Genomic DNA, 19294 nt, shown 5'->3' with positions numbered 1-19294 from the left:
TAATCTCAGTTGAATGAAGTGAAATGCGTTTTCCTTTTCTCTATGTTGTATTGTAGGCCCTTCATTGTCTGAACTGCTCAACAACATATTTAGCAGCACTAAAAGAGTCTGGGCACAAATCACTATATTCTATATACGTTCTACATGGAGAAGCACTTTGGCCCTTTGAGGATGTCTGTTATTTGTTTTTAGAGTTTCACTCAAATTGACTGCTGGCCAGTAACTAGGTTCCCACCAAATTCCACAGAGCTAAAACCATCCTGCCTCTCCCTTAACGCACACACGCACGCACGCACGCACGCACTCACTCACTCACTCACTCACTCACTCACTCACTCACTCACTCTTTCTCTGTGTATCTGTTAATCTAAGTTTCAATCTTTAATTTCTATATTGTTTTCATCTCTGTATTTCTATGAATCTCCTCCCTCACCCTTGCTGTCTCACACAAATCTGTTACTATCATCATATCTCTATCCATCTCTCCTGCTGTGTCTTGTTCTCCTCTCTCTTCTCTTCCATCTCTGTTCTTGTTTTATTTGTCTGATAAAACCAGGACATGTTACCTCTCGGCAGATAGTCATAGACTCATACTGTATGCGAGAGGAATTCTATGTTTCTCCAGTCTTTCTGTAAGTGATATTACTGCTGTTTTCTTAAGCCAATATGGAGCCTTTTCATGATGACATCAGACATATCAACGACTCACCAAAACCAATAACAAGCTAATGCATCTGTGTCTACTATTGCCCTGTGTTTATCCTGGAGTTAAACTGTGTAGTTAATAAGATAACACATTTTATCTGGCTTCTTGGCTGCAAACAAGACATATGAATATGAATGCAGTTCATGTATGTTAGCAGTCATCAGTCAGAGATGAGGGTGTCGTACAGTAGGCTACAGTATATAGTTATTGTAATACAGGGAGCACACACTAACTGCATTAAGATACCAATGATGGGTGTAGTTACATAGTAAAGCTTAATTCATGTGTCTGTTTTTATTATTATAATGAATCATAAACCCTGTATGTGTATCACAACTTGCTATCCATAGCTACAGATTTCTCAGGGAGGCCACATTGTTTTTAGACTGCCTTGATTACTTATAATTTACTTTCTGTCACAGTTCTTTGTCACACACCACTTTTGACAAAATTCCTGAATTTCCCGAATCCCCCTCTTTTGGCAGTGCAGGCAATATGCGACTGTTGTATTTGGAGCTCTGCATTCCCACTAGTCTGTTCAAGCTGTTCACATCCTTTCCACTGACATTCGCAACCCCCGGGGCTCCGTTGCCAAGCAGGTCACAGTGCACTTCAAATCACTCCCAGACACCCCTTTCCCACAGACCCAGATAAGAAACAGGGTGGAGGGCTTTTCATCTCCTTGATATTAGTATTGTAGCGAAATGAAGCACACTGGTACTTCAGGTCGAGATGGTGTTATTTATTTATTATAAGCAGCAGCATTAACAATGAGAGTAATGTATAAAATCAATGAGAGACAGATATGGGTAAAGTTTGATACACACACAGTATAATGAATCAAATCAAGGAATAGTGGTAAAATTATATTTGGATACAGGCCATTTGAAATCATACAAAAGCCCACTCTTGTACTATAGGCTGCTGTACAGTATGTTGTGCAAAACACTTCGTCCTAAAAGAAGTGCAAATACATATACACAGAAGGCACCTACACACACACGCAAGCACGCACGTTAGGTGCACACACATACTCATACACGTCTGTACATATACAAATACACTCACATGTAGCACACACATGTATTCAAGTTCATACGCATACATCCATGTACATACAAACACACAAACCCCACATGTGCGTGCGCACACACACACATATTGTATTACATGTATTCACTATTCACATATCAAATGTATAAGGAAAGGCAGCGTAGTCATTTGGTAACTGATACAATTTCCTCATTAGCAGGCTCTTTACTCCAAACAAGAGCTCCTACCTTAGGCATCACACAATTACAGGCAGTATACAATACTACAAAATAGTACACCTTTAAAAATGTGGATATGATAGTGTGTACATAATGTACATTATACATAGAAGCAGTTTTCAACCAACTCTATATGACAGATGATTTTGTGGGTCTTGTAAAATTCACAGTGTTGTACGAAGGAACCAGTTCCTTCCTTTGTATTTATGGTAGAGAGGCTATTTATATTGAGGCTGATAATAACATATTTGTTGTTATCTTTTGTTTGATACTGTACTGAATGTCTGGGCATGTACTGATATGGAAAAGTAGTTCTGTAGTTTTTTACCTTTTAATTAAAACCAGTAAAGCATGAGTTAGACTGCTTAGTCATCCTTACCACCAACCTTTAAATCTTGGGTTAATGATGTTTTACATCATTTGAAATTGGAGAAGATTCGCTACTCCACAAGAGGGTATGCTGATGCTTTAAAATGTTACACCATTTGGCAACCTTTTTTAACATATGTTGAGAGGATGAACGCGGCTGACATCAACAATCCTTAACTCATTACATTGACCCTACTGTAATTGTTTTTATTTTATTTTATTTTTACATTTTGTTATTGTTATTATTATTATTATTTGTTTGCATATTGTGTCTACTATTTGATTAATTTCTTCTATTTTTGAATATGTATATAGGGTTAGGTATTTGTATGTGCCTTTTATTTCATTGTTAATGGTACAAGATACCGGGGTTGTGGCTCTTTCAGAGCGGGAACTCTGGGGGGAGGGAGGGGTAAAAAAAAAGTTACAACAAATTTGTATGCTATTTTTGACTCATGTGACTTGAAAAATGAATAAAGAAACTTTGATCAGACTGCTTAGTCATCCAGGTGAAGCAAGTAATAAGCATGCATGCACACGTGCATGAGCACACACACACGTACGCATGCATGCAATGCACGCACAAGTACACACACACACTGCTATCTGGCAAATGTAACCACTTGAAACCTTGAAAATAACATGTATAATAACATTGGTTATAAAAAAAGATCGGACCAAGTAAAGGGCCAACCCCCATCAATTAAGAATGAGTGTAGAGGGTTTAAGTGGTTAATTTTTAAAAGACTCATCTAGTTATATGTACTGAGACTAGCTCAATGAATTATTTGTACGAATAATACACAGCACAATGGCAAATGTGTACAGTACGTGACAGAGATTTAGAAGCTGCTTGAGTTAACAGCATGCAGTCTGTGGGGGACAGTGTGTGCGCTCTCCTCTCCCATCATCCCCTCTGACAGCAGGCGGCCTGCCTTTCCTTCCTGCACCTTTGTCTCCAGCCCCAGTCGTGCTGCCCTTTATGTGAATAGCACGCTCGCCTTGGCTACTGATTGGTGGTAATTTATAGGCACCGTTCAGCTGCATCCTGCAAAAGCCCCCTCCCATCTCACCCTCCTCTCCTTCCTCTTCTCTCACGGTTCTACCGTCACTCTACTTGGCCATGGGAATAGACGTTTAAGCCCGAGTCTGGGAAGTGCAGCCCCGCGGAGAGGCTGCAAATAGCACTGTACATCATCAAATCCATTGTCTTAGTCTATTAAGTCCACTTCCTCGTTCAGCCCCTCCACGCTCACATGCTTCCAGTGGTGCTGAGCACACACACGCTTTAGTGTCGGAATCAAATATATTCATATATTTTTTTGTTGTCGTGTTGAGCAGTGATGGATCCTGTTGTGTTTTATAACAGCTGGTTGGGTATAAATAACAGCTTGCAGTCTATAGGGAGTTGGGTCCAGGAGTTTGTGATGGGTGGGTCAGTCGCTGTCCTTTCGGAGGCTGCGGTCCGTGTTAAGGTTGTTTGGCTCAGGGCTTTTGCACTGGATACTGGTACCGTTCATCTGGCCGATACTGGTCACCTGGTTGTCTGAGTAACACCAGCAGCAAAGACAAGTCTGGAGAGAAGAAGGGGGAAAAGTGAATTAAAAAAATGCACATGTAGGTGCAAACCCTGACTTCACCAATACCTGTTGTTCTACATTACTCTGATATATATGACAAATTGTCATGTTGACCTTGACCGTGATTGTGACCTTGACCTTTGAGTAATAGTAAATTGCTCTATATCCAACTGTCTACTTACTGAGGGCCTCTAACCAGAGGTCGCCCAATGTCAGATTTGGTGTGAGGTAACAGATTGTACAAGGGAATATGAATGACCTTTGAAATTTTAACATGTTATCATCTCTTCAGGGCATCTTAGATCTTACTGATCATTTCCATTTTGACCTTGACCTTGATTGTAAGTGTGACCTTTACTTCGGACCCCTTTTGACCCATTAGTTAATATCTCTTTGGAGCAGCCTATAATTCCTACCAAGTTGAATTAATTTCATTCATAAATTTCATGTTAGTTAGAAAACTAGCTATAAGATAATCTTTTCATACTTTTGTCTTCATCTTCATCATTATCTGCTGTATTGTCCAACATGAAGCTGGCTGAATAAGACATTGTAAAATATGTGTTGTCAAGTGCAGTCTGACTGTTGCACTATATGTGAGGACTTATAGTCCATATGTCAGTGTACTTATTATCACATTACATGTGTGTCAACCCAGACAAAGCCCTGTATTGCGATATTGGCAACTGCTGTCATACTGTGTGTGTGTGTGTGTGTGTGTGTGTGTGTGTGTGTGTGTGTGTGTGTGTGTGTGTGTGTGTGTGTGTGTGTGTGTGTGTGTGTGTGTGTGTGTGTGTGTGTGTGTGTGTGTGTGTGTGTGTGTGTGTGTGTGCGCGCGCATTTTGTGCGCGCATTGTGTGCGCATTTTACATATGTGATGTATTCCCATGCTTTTTGTTCTTGCTTAATGTAAATCGCTCTGGATTAAGAGCGTCTGCTAAATGCCTAAATTGTAAATTGTGTGTGTGTGTGTGTGTGTGTGTGTGTGTGTGTGTGTGTGTGTGTGCGTGTGCGTGTGCGCGTGCGCGAGCGAGCAAGCGAGAGACGTGCGTGCGTCTCTCTCTCTCTGGGGCATGGCTTATCTCCAGCCCAGGTTCAGTCTGACAGGCATGTTCAGTATGTGACCTCAGACCACAGAATGAGCACATAAATCAACAGGCTGCTTTACAGTTTCCTCATGGAATGTCATCACCACCGGCCGCTTGCCTGGGCCTCGTGGGCACGGAGTTGACTGCACTGTTTGTTTTACTGGCTGACTAAGCTAGAGGCCAGTATTTCGTTTTTTTGCTTTTGTTTTTGTTCTGTTTTGTAATTCCAACCAAATCGACCACATGGAAAGTCATCAAAAAGTAAACAAACCTGGGGTGGTGGATGGATTTTTGTATGAAATATTTTACCTGTACTACTCAAGTGTCTGGAAGTGTGTGTCTGTGCGTGCAAGAGAGCGGAAAAAGGTGAAACTGCACTTTGAAGACTGTATGACAATTGAGAGTGTGTGTGCGTGCGTGCGTGCGTGCGTGCGTGCGTGCGTGCGTGCGTGCGTGCGTGCGTGCATAATGTCTGTGTCTTTAACCTGCCAGACTAAACTAGTGGCTTTGTGAACGTGTTTGTTTGTGTGAGTGGTTGGGTGGGTGCGTGCAAGGGTGCAGCTTTGTTTTATTCCAAAAGAATGGTAATAAAAAAACAACTTGGGGGTGGATGACCATGGAAGAGCGTGCGTGCGTGCGTGCGTGCGTGCGTGCGTGCGTGCGTGCGTGCGTGCGTGCGTGCGTGCGTGCGTGCGAAAAGAAAGGGTGAGTGTGTCTTCTCTCTGCATTGACAAACATCATATTCTTTACCTTGAAACAGTTCTTAAACTTCTTGCTGACGAAGTAGAGGATGATTGGGTTGATGCAGGAGTTGACTGTAGCCAGGTTGATGCTGAGATAATCCAAGACCAACAGGAAGCTAAAATCCCGGGACGAAGAATCAACCATGAATTACCTATAACAGCATAACTTCATTTCAAGGCCCTTTTGAAACCCTGTTTCATTTGACTGATCATCGCCGGTCTGTGAGAGTTAATACTTTCGGCACGAGGGAGCTTTCCAAGCGCCTGTTCAAGCCAGAAGCACTGTAGAGGATTTGAACATCACGTGCTGCGGTGGTGGGCACCCGGGCAGCAGACCAGACCCTGTGTATTTCTGTGACGCTTGGCCTCTTTGCTATTGGTGTTTTTTGTCTATTGAGTCTGCTGTTCAGTCACTCTAGATACTGTAAGAGCACCAGCTAAATACATAAAATTAAGGGTGAATGTAAATAGAACTTTGAGTCACTCCAGCAGTGTGTCTGTCTGGAGGACTTACTACCTGTAAACTGCTAGTGTGTCATCATTTTGTTGCCCAGATAATGGTTTATAGGTCCAGCTCTGTTCCAGCCAAATAAGGAAAAATACTGTACTGCCTCTGACTAGTGACTACCTCCAATTGCTATTTCTTTCTTTTGGCAATTACACAATCATGCATTAACCGCATGAACTCGGTTTGCACCCTATTCTGGGGTGAGCGTTGAACAAAAATACATAGCGTCTCAACACAATGCGTTGTGACTCACTAAATATCTTTGCCGAAAATAGCCGATCTACAAGCTCACAAGTTGTGAGGTGTAAATCGGCTTATAGATCGGCAATTTTCTGCAAAGATATTTAGGAGAAAGGAAGCAGGGGACTGGTTATAAAGAAATCTATATATATCATTCTACAACAATATATCCAACTCTAAACGTGATTCAGTTATGGAGACTACTGTTGCAAGGCATTATGGGAGATGATGGCAGATTCAAATGGAGGTCAAGACGACTCACCTCAGGAGGTCACAGCGGCCCACATCGTTCTGATAGTAAACCATCTTCTTCAACTCACCTCAGGAGGTCACAGCGGCCCACATCGTTCTGATAGTAAACCATCTTCTTCAACTCACCTCAGGAGGTCACAGCGGCCCACATCGTTCTGATAGTAAACCATCTTCTTCAGGATTCGGCTGAGGTGCAGCGGGAACCAGCATAGGGCGAAGATGAGGACAAGGCAAAATACCGCCTTGGCTACTTCTCTCCTCTGCATTCAGACACAGTACAACATAACACGCACGCACGCACGCACGCACGCACGCACACACACACACACACACACACACACACACACACACACGCACACAGCCATTAGAGAGTTGATGCAGACACATGTAATATTAATAGCAGCAGAAAACTGTAAAGTGTCTGGCTGTTACCATAGGGACATGTTGGAAGAGTGATAACAAAACAGAGATTTGATATTAACAACACCCTTCCCCCACAGCCCACCTGCACAGAAATCTGACCTTTTGGTTGATCTCTTAGGGAGGAAGAGGCACTGGCATCACAATCTCTTATTAATGTCCACTCCATCAACATGGTGGCCTGTCCCTCACCTCCAGAGTGGTAACCACCAGTGACCACTGTTCTGGCTTAATAGTTTGTTGACTGGGGTCCACCAGGGCTCTATACTAGCCCTATTCCCTCTGCACTGCATCTCTACATCCCAGAATAGTGACGCTAGTGAGTGTTCATGTAGTTGAACCAGTCGTTCTGTTCATTCTGCGACAGAGAGTCTCGGCTGACCTGTTTGAGGTGCTCGCTGAGTGCGATGCGGAGGCTGCCGTTCCGATGGTTGAGCATCTCGCAGGTCATCAGAGTGTAGAAGACAGCTGTGCAGGCCAGTGGAACGCAGAAGTAGAAGCCAAACAACCACCAGTCCTTCACGTCTCTATAATACTGCAGGGAGACAGCCACACACCATTCGAAATATTATCCATTATTCCATTTCCAAATCCACAAAGCTTAAAATCAGAGTTTATGATACTACAGTATCATAAACGATGAACATGGCGCTGCGGCTATGCTACGCGGCTGCAAACATCAGTAGTTTTGCTCTTGTGATTGGCCCAAAGATCGGCGCGGGTACTGTATGGGTACTGTAGTAGATGTACGTATCACGGGTACTGTATGGGTACTGTAGTAGATGTACGTATCACGGGTACTGTATGGGTACTGTAGTAGATGTACGTATCACGGGTACTGTATGGGTACTGTAGTAGATGTACGTATCACGGGTACTGTATGGGTACTGTAGTAGATGTACGGCTTTCTAAATGGCCTTGGCACAGACTTCAGCTGTCTCCTGTGTCGAGCTCACAAATGATTCACATAAAGGTGAAAAGGTACATATGTGTCATTTCTGATTCATATTCGCATATGCACTTAAATTCCTAAAATTATTTATTTTCAAATGTGCTACATGAATACAATCCCAAATCATTTATACACAAATGGACCTCTTTATATTCTCTGCATGATACTGTAAGTGCATCTAAGGCAACCTTATTATATCTTTGTCTTAGAGCAGGGGTGCCCACACTTTTTGACTTGAGAGCTACTTTCAAAATGACCAGCTCGGCAAGATCTACCCACTAATTATTATACCATTGCTGAAAATAGTTTAAATATGTACCTGAGGGGGCTTCGGAATAGTAGAGTTCGTGTTACATTCTGTACAGTATGAAACAAATGCACTTGGAATGGGAAATAGAGAGGGAGAAATGTTTTTTTTTTTTTATCGTTTTTTTTCTTCAATATATTTAAATTAAATACTCTTTAGGGGCATGTCATGTGATCTACATGCACAGCCTTTGTGATCTACTGGTAGATCGCAAACTACCTTTTGGGCACCCCTGTCTTAGAGTGTATTGTGCATTGAGTACAAGGTCATGAATTTTTCCAAGGAATTCTTCTCAGAAGGCAGCATGCCGTGTACTGTTTAATTTCCTGATAAACAGTAAACAGCTGTGTTCAAATCATGCCTCATCAACTGTAAGAGAAATCACATGGTCCAGACCTCAGCATTGTTCTGTTGTTCCCTGTTCCCTGTAATAGCTCATCACCCCCCCCCCCCCCACACCCCCCCCCCCCCCCCCCCACACACACACACAATGGATACACACAACACACATGTGGCCCAGCTCGAGGCCACCATACATCAACCCTTCGTAATTGCACATGTGGCCTGTGATCAATTACGCCCTCCAATCATGAGAAATCAAAGGCAGCAATCTCCAGATTTCCTCAAAGGGAGAGAGTAGGTAGGACAGTTTCTTTCCTCATTCAGTTTTCAAGATGTTTAGTCTGGCAATGTTGACAATATTTTATTGGACTGTTTCATTAGCAATGTGTTGATAGCATTTCTCAAGCAGTAAATGTTGCAGTTGATGGAAATTGGTATGATATGCCAAAGTTAAGATTTATACAAATCCCTAGTGTTAATTTAATGGTTAGAATATGGAAATGGACCCTTATGTAAGGATATTTCTGTTTACTATTGTAACACATTAAATATGGACTGCTACTGTCAATGGTTAAATACTGTTCAAGTATGCAAAGTCACACAGCATGTCCAACCTAATATTACTTCAAGATGAATACTAAACCAACACTATCACTTTCAGAAACCGTATCGAATGGTGGGCTCATTCATTATCTAAATACCCAGCCATAGTTTGTCTCTTGTTGGCCATGTTCAACAGCGCTTCGCCTGCATTTATCAACACAATGAATGGTATGGCAGAGAGTTAATTCCGCCTCCAAGAACAAAGCAAAACATTGCATGAGACAAATAGTATAGCATACCATCATGAATTGTGTCTTTGGGTTGAGCATGCAGGTGCGTATGGTCTCATTGCGGTAGTTGAAGGTGACCATGTCGAAGCCAATGGCTTCAGGCACTGCCAGGATGAGTGACAGCACCCAGATGGAGATAATCTCTATGGCCGTCAGCAGAGGAACGCCCACACCCTGCACACGACTCCATGACGCTACAGCACGATACCTGCGACAACACACACACACACACACACACACACACACACACACACACACACAGAGTACAGAGTACAGATGAAGAGATGGGAGCAGAGGGGAGGAAATGAGAGAAGAGGAGAGGAAATGAGTCGAGAAGGGGTGAGCAAAAAACTGTATTGTGCACGTGTGGTTGTTTGTCTTTGTCTTCAGTAAAACGGGATGAGAACACAATGAATACATGACAAGAGTCAAAGAGCACACGGCAGACCTCCCACTACAGATGTGGGAAGTTACAAGTTATGTTCTGGCAATTAGTTGGCCGAGAGTTCATGTCTTAATTTGCTTCTACTGCAGAATAGGAAAGTAATATGTTAAGCCCTATACTGTATAGTATACTATAATGGAAAAAATTCCGATCTACAAACTCTTGTGAGCTTGTAGAACTGCTATTTTCACTATTTTGTAAATAATTGAGTTATTTTTCAGTGGAACTATATTTAATAGTTCCACTTTTATTCATTTACTCACTATGTTTATGCATGGCATTGGCAAGGCACCAAATGCAACAAACTGTGCAGTCAGTAAAGAATATCAAAACGTTAAAGATTTAATGACGGGAGATGATCAATTGTTTATTTTCAGAATCTAATATTTATATTTTTGTGAAGCCTCCAAACAGACTGGCCCATGTTGGCAGAGAGGTGCCTGCCTTTCTGTTGGCTTATGTTTCCCATGCTCTGAATAGTTGTTTGCTTGTTTGTTTCATTAATGGAAACCACTTGTAGAAATGTTTTAGTAAAATCCGGCATCAAGTTTTCATGGCAAAAACAATATATTTTTCATGACACATTTGAATCTCTCTGTTGAACAACATGGCGGCATCTATATTTTACCAAGTGGTAATGTAGCCACCTTTTTTTCTTCTCTTCCTTCAACATTGGGAAGGGAGAGACAGCACTGGTAATGCACACATAAAGACAAGCCGCATCGTATCCTGAAAACACATTTGGAGCTGTACACCATCGCAAATCTTGATTTTCCATTTATTTTTCTCTTGGTACATGCTCTTGGTACAGGCTCATTAAAGATATCTGTTCTGTTGAACCTTGGATCCCATTCAGAACAGGCCTGTTATCTGTAAAGTTGTGTCTTTTTGTGAATACAGTGAGATGAGACGGGGCCAGAGCTATCCACCTTCATTATATATTCGTGTTGTTTTGTTTTACCTTTTTAGCATTAATATTATAAAAATGTCTCTCATGGCCAGTTCTGTCATTCATTGGAGTTCTGCTCTTCATTATAGTTCTAAATTGAAACAAATTGTCTGGTATGAGCAACTGGAAAGCAAATGGAAAGAAAACGGGCATATAAAAATTACTTTCTCAACAGGGGTGTTCCATTTGTAATGACCTTATACATTCCCTAGATGACAACACATTTCCAAAACATACCTGAAACCTTTGTTTCACATGTCTTTTGTCTAACATCCATATCGAACTAAGTTAGAAGAAAAACATTTGGTTTGAATTCAGCTGTGGACAATGATCCCCTCCCGTGCACAGTTTCAAACAGCTTGGCAAGTTTCATGGACATGAGTTGGGACAATTCAGTCAGGGGTGAATCGTTCATGTTTTAATATGGCAGTCACAGTGTAGCTGGTTTACCGAGCAGTATTTGTGTTTGACAAGTTTGGGGTTGCAGTGTCTGCCTTTAAAAGCCTTGGCATTTGTGTTTGAGGTTTATTGCGACTGTAAGTTACTGCAAAACCTGTCCGTCGCTCCGTCACCATATATGGCCGTCAGTCCATCACGCCTCGTGACACGTCACACCACCATATATGGCCATCAGTCCATCACGCCTCTTGACACACTCCATGAATGGCCGTCTCCATATATGAAGATCACGACACTGACCTCATCAAACCCTGGATACTGGGATAGCCATATATGGAGAAGACTGGATCATCACCTACAGGCCCGAAAATTAATGCCCGGCCCTACGTGGGCCCTCATCAAACCCTGTACACTCGACACTGCCCCCACTGCCACCCTTAGATCTCCATATATGGAGCTGACCTGTTATGACATACCATATGATCTGACCTCATCAAACCCTGTACATCTGTTTGATGGTTGCTTTCCTTATCCTGTTTGCTATGTATAAGCTGTCATCATATAGAACACTTTAATTACAGATGTGACTACATATTTTATTGTATATGTGTACGCTTCATATATGGCCAGTACAGAATTCATTCCATATGTTGATCTGACACCCCCCCCCCCCCCCCCCCCCCCATGCCAAAGCGCCTGTATACATTTCCCCCCAATTTATCTCTACAGTATGTTGTCTAAACTAAAAACACTGGCTAAAAAGACAATGTGTGCAGTTCACTCCAGTGATGATGTGATGTTACTGAGGTAAAATCTGTGAATGTGAAAACTAAAAGCCAAGCCAAATAGTAACCTTAACTATATGAAACGGGTTGATCTAATGGCAACCAGTGCCAGGCCAATACTGGCCGATGAAGTGTATCATGGGAATTGTAGGAGCACAAAAAGTCAAAAACATACAGAAGGGTCCATATGGGTTGTCATAAATATTATTGTTTGAATAGACTGTGATAACAATCAACTAAACACACATCAAAAGCATGATGGGTGTCCCTTAAATGTAACCTATCTATTGTTTACAAAGGCAGCTACAATGCAAACAATAACAAGCTACGGAAGAACCCATCAAAGAATTGTGAATAAACATTTACATTTTAGTGGACACACTTATGCAACAGTATTTGGTAGGACTGTGCATTATGGCCGGATGATTAATTTATTGAATTTACAGGCATCATACAGTAACAGGTCTACCAGTCTCTCCAGCTCTTTAGTAAACAGAAATGCATTTGCAGGTCAGCTACAAATTCTATCCAATCAGGAGAACAAACTAATACTAAACAAGTGAAATTTGATGTCTGATGAGATGACACAAACAAAATGTAACTGAAACACTATAAAATTTAAGCTGATACATGGGTACTCTCTCCTGATTGGCTGAAATTGGCAACCCCCCTGAAAATGTATTTTGTGTTCATTAAAGAGCCGGAGAGACATCAATGTGGTATTGCTGCTTTATAAGCATTTGAGTAGTACTTCTTGTACTACTGGCCTTCACACAAGATTTACAGTATTAATAAACAGTAATAATAGCATAAGGAGGTTCAGACATTGGCAGCTGGCTATCTGACAATGCAAGATATAAGCACAGTTAGGGTTCGTACTGACCTGTCGACGCTGAGCGCACACAGGTTGAGAACGGTGATGCCAACAGAGGCTTTCTGCAGGAAAGGCATCATCTTGCACAGAGCCAGGCCGAACATGCTGCTGTCAAAGGGAAAGCGTGCGGCCAGGAGCTGGAGGGAGAACAACAACACAGACCTCAGATTAACACTTTGTGAGGAAGGGCAAACTCATAATATCCTTCTTTCTTAGCCAGTTCGACATTTGTATTATCAGCTATCAAAAAAGTTCACGGCCCACAGGCTATATCTTGTGCCACACCTTACCCCTTATCTCTAAATTTATTTGCCATTTTTTACTATTTTGAAAAACATTTTAAAATAGTTCAAATAACCGAACTACAAGCTCCCAACGTGTCGATGTAGATCGGCGAGTTAAACTATTTTAAAATGTTTTTCGAAATAGTAAAAAATGGTACATACGTTTGGGAATAAGGGTGGCACAAGGTAGGGCCCCACATCTCCACTTTAAAAGTTAAAAATACATATATATTTGTTTTTATGTCCTCAGTCTTTTTCCTGTTTTACTTACTTTTACTTTGAATGTTCCTTCTAATAATAATAATACCGGTAATAATAATGTTATAAAACATTTTGGTCAGTGATTGGTTGTCGGTTGATGATATATTCTCGCGTTGCCAGACTGTTGCCTCTCACAATTGTCTGGCCACGCAAGACTAGGTTGATGTCTATGGCTATGAATTCTGCCTTTGTATATCACTCCACAGATAAGAAAAATGCTTACAGAACAATACTGGCTAATCTAAAACTGACCATTTCTGACCGAGGCTAACGGCCAAGCTACACCAGGCTTTTCTCGCGCGTTTACCCTAAACGCGCGGCCTGCGCGTGCGTTTTTTAAAATAGGACTGGACCTAAATTAAACGCACGCGCGGGAGAAAACGCGCGAGAAACACGCGAGAAAAGCCTGGTGTAGCGTGGCCGTCAGTCATTGAATTTTTTTTAATTTTCGTTTTTTCATGTCATATGAAAGCAGGGAATCATAGCTTCAAATTGACATATTGGTTGTTCAGTTTGTCCCACCAGTTTTGGAGATATGGCTTATAGGATAATGTCTTGCAGAAAACAGCGAGTTGAGAAAACAGGCTTGAAAGGTTCACTTCTGTGAACATTACTAGCTACATGTTTAAGCATTTATTTCATATTTACATCGATTTCAGCTCCGACATTTATTTCAGACATGCTCTAGTATGTGAAGAGTCTGCCTGTACTATTAACTCATTTTGGATAAAAATATTGTTTTCTTCTCCCAAACAGTTAGTCTTGCCACCATGATTGTCTCGGTATAAAAAGAGTAAAATTAATTATCTAAAGTTCGCCTATAGATACAGTCCAACAAAGTTTCTGTTGCTCAATATTTTTTGATTAAATTCACATTTCACAACTACTTTAAAGGTTTATTATCAATATGCAGGAGCTTCCATGCAGTTGTATGGGATAGCAACAACCTTGATTTTGCAGGCAGTCAGGGACTACTTTCTTGTAGAAATTATTCTTATAATGATAGTTATTATACTGTTTTATTTATTTATTAGAATGTCTGATTTTCATGTTGCCATATTTGGTAACTTTGCCGCAGCACAGCTGTGCCAATAGCGATGATAAAGCACTCTATCTTGCAAGTTATTGCTTAAGTAAACTGCCGGCACTATTAAGACATTAGTCAGTCGAAGTGATTTGTGATTAGGGAGCAAATTGAAGACATTTATATTGCTTTGTTTGTTGAACATGGCCTGGGAGATGACCATCTATAGCAGCTATTAAATGCTATAACCCAGCAGCTTGGTCGAAACCACATCAAAGAGCACTGGTCGTCATGTATACGTCAGTGGGAGTTCAGCCCATCAACATTACACCATCTGGAGCGCATCGTCTGATACAGTGAAACAGTCAGGTCTATGGTCAAGACTCAAGTAATGATTACAAAACGTGCCATTTGTATTTTGCCGGTAGCTTCTCTGTAAATAAAACTAAATGAGATTCACTAATACAACTGCTAATATAACTTCCTTCAAGAAACAAAGTAATGCAGCTCAAACTTTTCCCCCCCCTACAGTGGCCTTGGCACACTTCCCTGAACAGGATCTAACATGAGTTGGACAAAGACATACATTATTTGGGTTGTCCCAGAGATTCTCAGGGTTGGGGCCAAAGGAAGCACTTCACAGGGCATCCTGGTCCCCCTATTGTTTGAATGGGCCCATGAGCTAAGAGGAGCAAGAGAGAGGCTCCAGATCGCTGTTTTTAGTCTGCGTGTGTGTACTAGTAGTAGTGCAAGTATAGCTGATGAATATGGGATACACTGCCAAACCCAAAGAAAGACATCAACAATGGGCTCTGCTCTGCAGTTTACGATGCAAAAAGTAATTTTAAACTAAAGTACAAATGTTGTGCCCCATGCTAAAGTATACTGTATGTAGGAAAGGATTTGTACATAATTATGCTGAGTGACGTTGGACTAGAGTCTAGAAAGTCACCACATGTGACAACAAACGTGACTGAAACAATCACTGGTAATTGCTAACAGGTGGCTTTGTTTTCTTTCGTTTTTTTGTCTATGGATGGGCCTTTCATATTGTTCTTAACATATTGAGTTACCTGAATTGGTCTCCCAGGATATTGCTGCAAGTCACCATTATTGAACCCAATTTGAGGTCGGTGCGTACTCCCAACATTTTTCCTTCTAATTCATTTTATGATTATACCATTTCTGATTGTATGTGTATGTATGTGTTTCAAAACATGCTTGCTTTACATATAAAGACATGGGATTCAATTAAGATAGATTATCTTTTGTCTGGATGCTTTGCTAACATTATTTGAATAGGCCTACCAATAAAGCAGACTAAGCTGTACTAAACCTATACAGAAAACATATAAAACACTATAATCATAACTACAATCAGCATCTGATTGAATTCCAGAGTACTTTGTAGAGTACAATGTTCATTACAGTCTCCAGATAAGACAGCCATTGACTAATGTCTCAGGTCGGAACAAGGTGACTGGTATGTGTGAGACTATAAGAATCCCTGCTTCTCTCATCACTACTCTTCCTGCACTAGGACGATAACGTAGTCTGACTGATTATCTATTTACACTCACTCCTCACTCTTCTCTTGTAGTTCAACTTGTTTTGCTATATCTCCTCCATGACTGCTGTACACATCATCATTTCAGCAAAGAAACTGGAATGTTCAACCCAATAATATAATCATTAGGAACCCAATATGACAAGTGTGTTGCCATGGGGGCCATCAATGTACTTCATTGTATGAAAAATGATGAAAATCACCAATCTACAAGACATTTTTGTATTCTTTTGACATTATGTACCTTGACATTCTTTTAAAATGTTTGGACATTTTCTTTAACCTATATGCTCAAAACCGGGATGCCTGGGTGAAAATGGTATAGGACTGGCCCATGTAAAAGGCCTACAATTAATTATGTTTTGTGTAAATCAGTTGATGTGGCATGAATCACCATAACCTTTGCACATTAATAAGTATATCAGTTGATCTCTTTATTATGAGTAAGCATACTGTACCTTGTACACATTGATGGGTATATCAATGGTGATGTACATGAGATCACCCAGAGCCAGGCTGGCGATGAGCGCATTTGGCCCGTTCCTCATGCACTTGTTCTGGTATATAATCCTCAGCAGGGTGGCATTGCCCACCAGCCCCACCACAAACACTAGGATTGAAATGACGGTGTTGATGTATTTGAAGTAGCCCTTGATGGAGGTGGAGTTGAGGCATGGTGGAGGTCGGAGTGGCTTCCTTGCGATGCTAGCGTTTCCATTCCCGGATCCTGTCCCCAATGCGCTGGTGTCCGGACCCCCCCCTGGCCCCCCCGGGGTCCCGAAGGGAGGGCTGCTGGTGCTGTGGAAGCCGGGGAACTGGAGGGTGGTGTCGAGGACAAAGCCCGAGAGGGAGTCTTGCTCGTCGGTTTCGTTGCCGTTTATCTCACACATTCCGCTGGCTGCCATACAGGCCATTAGCAGCAACACATGTACGACTGGGGCGCCCATTATAGAACACATTCCACACTTTGATTTCACTGACAGGGCTGTGAAAATGAAACAACCAATGCCCCAGTATATCTCTGGTGAGTAAGAGAAAAAGAGAAGGAAATTAGGTTGTTTTCAGACTTCAGCAAACTATAAGAAAGCAACATCAACACTGTTTTGCATTCCCACTAACTGTATTAGCATAATTTTCTCCGCTTGAAAACTAGCTAAGCCTGACTATGTCAGTTAGAAGAAAGTTTGACAGTGCTGCTGTCCCCCCTCTCCAAATGCTTTGTGGAAGTCTAACAACTTCCTTAAGACTTCAAAAAGGTTTTGCCAAGGGGGCACAGATGGGAGATGCCAAGACTGGTTACAGTCAGGTAAGGGGGTAGGTAGGCATCAACATAATTGTACATCAGACATCTCCGTTTGCTCTCAATCATTCCTGGAAGTTAACAAGGGTTTTTAACGACCGAGCCAGACTTTGTGTTTTTAGTTTTTTCTTTTTCTTTTGGGGTTGTTTGGACAGTGTGCCCCCCTTAGCGTGGCTTTTGGTCTGCGAGCGGTCTTCTCAGCACACATTCCCCTGTTTCTGATTTAGAAAGGCTCAGACTGGCGGTTACAAAACAAAGAGTCACTTCAGCAAGAGGGAATCGGTTTACATCTGTCCTGCACTCACTTGTGCAATACTGTCTAGAATTAAAATCAAAATCAATTACATTGCAATGTTTCATTTTGACCACCGCTCTTGAATGGAACAGTAATATATAGAGCAATGAAAGAGCTGCATAGTCTTCCATCACAAATCAGACAGGCAACAAGTAAATCAGATTTTAAAAATAAGTTAAAGAAATATCTCATGTCACTTGCTTTTTGAGATTGTAATGTATTTTATGTGTGGACCCCAGGAAGAGTAGCTGCTACTAAGGTAGTAGCTAATGGGGATCCAAATAAACAAATAAATAAACAAATAAATGGTGTAATGCAATGATATTAAAATACTTAAAGCTACTGTTAGTTATATTGCTCTCTATTCCCAATGCTGTGGAGTATTTGTTCAGCAGCAGGGGTCTTCACATTTCTCTAGCTCTTTCTTTAGTAAAGGGAAAATAAATGTTCAGGCCGTGATACCAATTTAATCCAATTAGGAGAGAGAACTCATACAGGATAGAAAAGTGAAATTGGAAGTGATTAAACAAGCAAATGAGCAGATAATATTGGAACTGGAACACAAGCTGATAAATGGTCTTTGTGGGGTTCTCTCTCCTAATTGGATTTCGTTCCCCAATAAACTTTGTGTTTTAACCAAGGAATAATTTTACAGCAACTTTAATTTGTGTGTGTGTGTGTGTGTGTGTGTGTGTGTGTGTGTGTGTGTGTGTGTGTGTGTGTGTGTGTGTGTGTGTGTGTGTGTGTGTGTGTGTGTGTGTAGGTGGAAATGAGACTAATTTCATTCCATAGTAAGGCAGGTAAAGAAAAGTTTTGTAGCGGCTGTCAGCTCTAGAGGAATAGTTTGGAGTTCTTTTCCTCATATCACATCACAGCACAGGCAAACTCGTATAGCCAAGAGTTGTTCCTGTTCAAAGTCCCGGCTGTCATCGAGTACACAAAAAAGTATTTAGCAGCCAGCCCTTCAAGTAGCATCACAGTTTAGCATCAGCACCGCACCGCTGGGATCCGTGACAGCACGCAAACTGATAGGCATAAATAATAAATATGCTTGGTTTTCACCTACCGCTCCTAAAATGTCTGCCTGGCCCCTTGGAAAGCGTCAGGCGAACTTTCGGCTGAAGCCCCCAGACATCTGTATCACATCACATGAGTAATTAACGCACTATCAAAGTCGCAGCGTATCCCTCTTGGTTTGAGCAGCGCACCCGTCTGCTCGGAGGTGCCTTCGCATTATGGCTCACAGTTTCCTGTGGAGAGTTTGCAAGTGGTGCGTGAGTGGGGGGCGTGTGCTCAAGTAGTGTGTGAGTGTGTATGTTTGTGTATCTGTGTGAGTTTCCGTGCATCTAGGTGTGTGTGTGTGTGTGTGTGTGTGTGTGTGTGTGTGTGTGTGTGTGTGTGTGTGTGTGTGTGTGTGTGTGTGTGTGTGTGTGTGTGTGTGTGTGTGTGTGTGTGTGTGTGCGCGCGCGTGTGCGACTGTGCGCGCGCACGCGCGTGTAT

The 19294-nt window shown here is 41.7% G+C and overlaps 1 protein-coding gene across 1 annotated transcript; it reads right to left on the bottom strand.

Moving 5' to 3' along the window:
* Positions 1-1433: 1433 nt before the first annotated feature.
* On the bottom strand, positions 1434-19015 carry ednraa (endothelin receptor type Aa). The gene is made up of 8 exons (XM_079499044.1): positions 18861-19015; positions 16658-17220; positions 13073-13200; positions 9621-9819; positions 7560-7712; positions 6884-7017; positions 5765-5873; positions 1434-3920 (listed from the first exon to the last, which is right to left on the bottom strand). Exons 2-8 carry the CDS (start codon positions 17156-17158, stop codon positions 3783-3785), a joined length of 1362 nt encoding a protein of 453 aa, XP_079355170.1. The 5' UTR covers positions 17159-17220; positions 18861-19015; the 3' UTR covers positions 1434-3782.
* Positions 19016-19294: the final 279 nt, after the last annotated feature.

Source organism: Electrona antarctica, assembly GCF_951216825.1.
Source record: "Electrona antarctica genome assembly, chromosome: 4".
NCBI classification, from domain to species: domain Eukaryota; kingdom Metazoa; phylum Chordata; class Actinopteri; order Myctophiformes; family Myctophidae; genus Electrona; species Electrona antarctica.
Note: the sequence above shows the minus strand (reverse complement) of the source record. Positions and strands in the feature narration are given on the sequence as shown.

Bases quoted from the DNA above. Each gene is read 5' to 3' on its own strand.
- ednraa (XM_079499044.1), bottom strand. From the start codon at position 17,158: ATGTGTTCTATAATGGGCGCCCCAGTCGTACATGTGTTGCTGCTAATG. The intron at 7,713-9,620 runs GTATGCTATACT...GTCTCCCTGCAG, and splicing joins CAAAGACACAATTCATGATG to TATTATAGAGACGTGAAGGA. The intron at 5,874-6,883 runs GTGAGTTGAAGA...CCGGGATTTTAG, and splicing joins GGCCGCTGTGACCTCCTGAG to CTTCCTGTTGGTCTTGGATT.